The sequence below is a fragment of the Volvox carteri genome (genome assembly GCF_000143455.1).
Source record: "Volvox carteri f. nagariensis unplaced genomic scaffold VOLCAscaffold_20, whole genome shotgun sequence".
NCBI classification, from domain to species: Eukaryota; Viridiplantae; Chlorophyta; class Chlorophyceae; order Chlamydomonadales; family Volvocaceae; genus Volvox; species Volvox carteri.
In genome coordinates this window covers 1,797,729-1,803,168 of record NW_003307563.1, presented here as the reverse complement: position 1 = coordinate 1,803,168, position 5,440 = coordinate 1,797,729, and the positions used below count along the sequence as shown (strand labels likewise).

General features: G+C 54.0%; 1 protein-coding gene across 1 annotated transcript in view; it reads left to right on the top strand.

The window, feature by feature from the left end:
- Window positions 1-4,351: 4,351 nt before the first annotated feature.
- VOLCADRAFT_91376 (uncharacterized protein) overlaps window positions 4,352-5,440 on the top strand; it is a gene marked incomplete at both ends in the record, with an annotated part of 3,748 nt that continues 2,659 nt past the window's right edge. Inside the window, 2 exons of the mRNA XM_002950865.1 lie at window positions 4,352-4,697; window positions 5,176-5,315. Coding sequence (XP_002950911.1) covers window positions 4,352-4,697; window positions 5,176-5,315 — 486 coding nt within the window. The remainder of the gene's footprint in view (window positions 4,698-5,175; window positions 5,316-5,440) is intronic.

The following is a 5,440-nucleotide window of genomic DNA, read 5'->3' as shown; positions in this document are numbered from 1 at the left end:
CCCAGGCCCCCCCCCGATAAGTTACAACTCCCCTCATAGACCAAGAGGCACACACTGCGTTGGCGCGTTTTCGTTCATGTGCGCACTCTTCATGCACATGCATAGATAGTTCTGGCACTGTTTGTGAACAAAAAGTAAATCCGACCAAGCAAAGGCCCAAAGCGAGCAACCGCATAGCAAATCACAGGCCGTCACCCGCCACTGCAAACCACAGCACACTAGGACTCTACCGGTTCATCATGTACCGGCCCCTGCTGCTGCTGTCCAGCCACTTCCTCAGTGCGTCACGGAACGGGAACGTGCCCAGGTCGAACAGGTCCTGGGTAAACATCCGCACACACAATGCTAGGTGCTCGTCCAGGCGGTTGCGGGTGGGGTCCTGCAAGTACCCCATGGCCGAGAACCGCCGCTCATCCTCCACCGACCCTGGCACCATCACTAACACCAGCTGGGCCAAAGCCGAATACTCCGTTAAGCCGCCGGCGAGGACCGCACAGTTGCTGATGGCCTGCCACACCCGTGCTGTGGGTGTGTCATCGAGCAGCACCCGGTGCTCACGCTTGGATGTGGGCGCATCTAGGTCCACTGCTGCCGCCTGCTGCCTCTGCCGCTCGGTCTGCTCTCGCGCCCGCCTGAGGCGCTGCTGTGCGGCGAGCTGATTCATGCTGGAGGCGAACAAGTTCGCCTGTTCGTCCAGCAAGGCGCTGTCCAGCATCGGTGGCACCTTGCTGGAGTTGGCGCCCACCCGCTCACGGCAGTAGTAATCCTTGAGGATCTTCAGCTTCGCCTTGAAGTCGGCTGCCGTGGGCCTGTTCTCCCAGTACTCACTGTAGACAATCGACGCCGCCTCCAGCAGTGGATGTGGGGGAAACCGCGAAGACAGCTCACCTATCAGCTCCTCGACCGCGGCTGACATGTCTGCCTGCACCGACTTCACGACCTGGGCCAGGCGGTCCGGTGTCAAAGGCGGTGGTGTGCGGTCTCGGCCAGTGCGAGGAGGATCAGCGGTGAAGGGGTAGAAGCCGCTGCTGCCACACATCAGTCCGATCCCCTCCTCCCCCGGCGTGTCGGGATTGAACACCCAGGCGGTGCCCTTGATGTCTCCATCGACTGACAGCAGCTCCTTGAAGTCCCCAAACTCCACGGTGGTGTAGCGGGTCTCCGGCCTGAGGTACATCTCACGCAGCCGATCCTTGGTGCGCTGAAGCGCCTTGGCCAGCTCACCAATATACAGCCCACGGCTCTGGCAAAGCTTGATGAATATGTCGATGGTGACCAGGGCGGGCATCAGCGCGTGCATTGAGACATACAGGCGTGCGTCCCGTAGTGTGTTATACAGCTTCTCCTCCTCCTCACCGCCGTCCCAAACGCCTTTATCAGGAAAAATTTCAGACTTATCTTGCTGTTTTTGTGTTTGTTCGGCGTTCAAGTCGTTGCCTTTTGCGTGTTTGTCTATGGAACGACCGGTCATACATTCTGCTATGCCGCGTTGACTCACGGGCTTGACCTTCTTACGGCCCCTCATATCTATTTTATGATCGATAATACTAAATTCTGCACACTACGGAGCAATCTGGCAGCAATGGACGTTTTTGGCTGAAGGAATGAAAATGTACGGATCGGCCTCACTTTGTTCCTTATTTCCAAAGGCCAAAAAGGCCTCTTTATTCCTTAAAAGTAATATATTACTTAAAAAAAAAAAACACTGGTAGCTTCCCCCCGGGCGGTTGTTGTGTTGCTTCCACCTAGCCCTGATATATTAATGCCTTGCTGAACCGCTGTTAGTTAGGAAGAAAGCGCTGCTGCATTTCTTAATTTGTAGTAGAGATAGGTTGCCGGCGTTTCCGAGCTGTGAACAGCTAGCCAGCTAGCTAGCTAGCTAAGGATATAATAATAATAATAATAATAATAATAAATTAGTAAAATGATTACAATACTAACTAAATAATACTAATAATAGTAACAACAATAATACTAATACATTTAATAATCCTAATGTACTAATAAAAACAATTCTTATAGTCCTAATGATAATAACATCAACACTAACCCTAACAAACAAAACAGGCCTAATAACACTACAGGTGCCTTGCGGGAGTGGAGAGGAGGTGGGAAAGCTGTGGAGGAGAGTGGTTTAGAGGTGGAGAACAGGTGTTGCTGGTCCCGGCCGGTCAGGGTCAGGAGGGGAGGGATTTCGGTGTGGTAAGCGGGAGCAGGCGGCGTCTGTGAGCCGTGCCTTCTCCGGGCTTTATAGGGGGGCGCCGTGCTGGCATGTCATCCCCCCCGCGGCTATAGGTGTTTTTGCTGTGTCTCGCGCTGGGCTGCATCCGAGAGCCCGCAACCCCCAGGAGGAGACTGACGTGCGGACCAGTTTCGCCTCGTTTGTGAGTGGACCGGCGAGGTAGTGGTGGCCACCCTCGGGAAGTGTTCGTTGTTCGTTGCTCGTGGTAATTGAACAGCTGGCCTTCGAGGACCAGTGTGCGAGTACCCGCTTTGTGTTGGTCTTCTCTGTGCATCCGTATCTCGGTTTTTGTGGTGTGTCGTCTCAGGCCCGTGGTCCTCTGTGTATCTCTTGCCTTGCTGGCTGCGTGGGGCCCTGGTTTTTGTTGAGTGTGTAGAGGAGCCCCCTGAGTAGAGCCCCTGCCCCCGGTGGTGTTTTCTTTTTGTTCTTGTTTTGGCGGTCAAGAGGGACGAGAGCGCGTGAATAGGCAGGCCAGGCGAAGTGGCGCCTTTCGTGCGGCTCTCGCATAGATCGGTTCGCAGTCTTCTGCGCCGCTGTGTTGCCTAGCCAGGGGCTGGGAGAGTGTCCCGGTTGGCGTGAGTGAGGGATCGAGGCGCACGCGGAGGAACAGACGGACGTAAAGCCGCGCGCCCATCCCTGCGCTGTGTTTCGGCCCGGTCAGGGCCCCCGGTGCTCGTTCTTTATCGGGCGAGCCGCCCACAGTGTAACACCCCATCAACACTACAATACTAATAATCCTAAAAATAATATATAATGATAATGATAATAATAATAATGCTTATACTACTAATAATATAAATGATAAATGATAACAATAGCAATATTAATAGGAATAGCAATAGCCTGCTAGCTAGCTAATACCCGGTGAGTCGACCCAGTCTTTCTAGATAGGCCCTCACCCTTAGCGTACCCAGTAGTACCCATGCCGCCAACCTCCTTGCGTGATAGCTGTCTTCTCACATTTCGATTGCTTCCGTATTCCTACCGCTCCATTGCACCCGCCCACAGCACCTACAGACTCCCTCATTGTGGCGGCGGGGGAGAATCACACATGCGTGGCGCTGTACGGCAAAGTCAAGTGCTTCGGGTGAGAATGAAATTCGTTGGTAGTGCTGGCTAGAGCCCCCAGAGCCCGCAGTAGCTTACGGTCATGGGCCAGACACAGCTTTGCTTGCCAGCTGCAGTTTTATGTTAGTTGACCGTTACAGGTTGAGAGGCTTCTGGGCCGATTGCACACATTAGGATAATCTTTTTATAATGGCCAGGCTGTGTGCACCGAATGATGTGTGGGACAGGGGGGTCATATCTTCACCCTGCGGAAACGCTACCCGGCAGATCTAGACCCTGCCTTCCCCGGTATTTCGGGGCATCTTATCATCTAGTTACACTAGTTACACTAGCCAACTCCTCAGTGGACCGCTCAGCCTGCTGCACATGTCGCCGCACATCACCGTCATGCAACTCGCATGTATTCCAATTCGCCAATTTCTGTTGTATCCTGTAAAGGTTTTCCTGCAACGGTTTGGGCGCCGAATCCTAACTGTCGGTGGTTAGCTCGTCCACTCCGATTTACCAAACTCCAATATTACTAACTAACTCCCGTCAATTCCGCGGTTGGTGATTACAGGTATTAACTAATACTGATATTAGTTTAATTGCGGCTACTGTTAGCTGCGGCGGCTAAGCGACTACTGTTAGTCGTCCGCCATCTAAATGCCGCACTGTTGCGGAAGTCCATGGGCGCCGGCGGATCAAACGACTACTGTTAGTCATCCGCCATTCAAGTGCCGCACTGTTGCGGAAGTGCATGGGCGACGGCGGCTAAGCGACTACTGTTAGTCGTCCGCCATCCAAATGCCGCACTGTTGCGGAAGTCCATAGGCGCCGGCGGATCAAACGACTACTGTTAGTCGTCCGCCATTCAAGTGCCGCACTGCTGCGGAAGTGTATGGGCGACGGCGGCTAAGCGACTACTGTTAGTCGTCCGCCACCTTAATGCCGCACCACTGCGGAAGTCCATACCTACGTATGGGCGGGGGTTTTACTTACGTAAAGCTGGGACCTGCGTCCCAGTTTCGTCTGACCGAGCGAGAGTAGTTCCTGCGAACTATGGCTTCTGGATTCGGCGCCGCCCAGTCGTACTGGGAATCCTTATCGGCGCGAGGCCCAAGTGGAGTCACTGATGACTACTTATTCAAGACACTTGTCTCAATCGGTATCTTTCGATGCCCCCATTATGTGGTTGTGTCGTCTGAACTCTACAACAAATCTGGTATCGAGACGGGTTCCTTACGGACCAGTCTCATCTCCGCTTCCGCACTCTTTCTTTCATTTGGCACTAGTATGAACTTCCCTAGTGAAGAGGTTACATCGGCTGATTCGGAAGATTTCGGCCCCTTGGCGACTTTCGCTGCTGACCTCGGCAATGCGGTGATGGCTGCCGCCGCATCCGCGGGTTGGTAGATTCGTCCTACCTTTTAGTGAAGTAACCTTAGATTTCGCTCCCCTAACTGTTTTTAGATTTGCAGGCCCTCTCGTCGTAGCGGGTTCTGCTATCCCTACCTCTGCTGCGATCCCTCGCTTGCGCGAGCTTGTGCACCTCTCCCGTGGTGCATTGCAAGCAATCGAGGCAGTCCATCGCTGTGCTGAGGAAGTCTTACTTTTCGGTAGGGTTACCTTAGCTACCTCTTTTACTTCGCTTTTCGGGTTGGATCGCTTAGTCATGTTGCCTGCCAACTCCGGAAACGCGCCTCTACCTGTCCTCGGGGATGGTCAGCAGGGAGCTTTAAGTGTAGTTCCCCCTTCCTGGAACGTAGCGGATGGGGTTAGGCGAAATCGCTGGGGTCCGCCGGATGTAGTCGTTGAGGGTGGTCCCGCACGGACAGTCCCTATCGCTGCCCCGGTAGTTCCTATTAACCCTGCCGCTATCCCAGTGCCTCCTGTAGCACAGGATCCCACACCTATCGCCGCTGTTCCGCCACCGCCGTTGCTTGTAGCCTCCTCCGCACACGGCGCTGGCGGCGCAGAAAGGGCTCCCACGGCTGCTGCATCCTTACCGGTGCAGGACGTCGAGGTACTTAGACTTTCCGTCCCAGTACCTAGGTTGAATTTTTCTACCGACCCTCGAACTCGTGATTTAGGTCGTGCTGCGGCGGTTAGTACGCGTGCATTCGTTAGGGATGTTAAGCAGTATCTCCA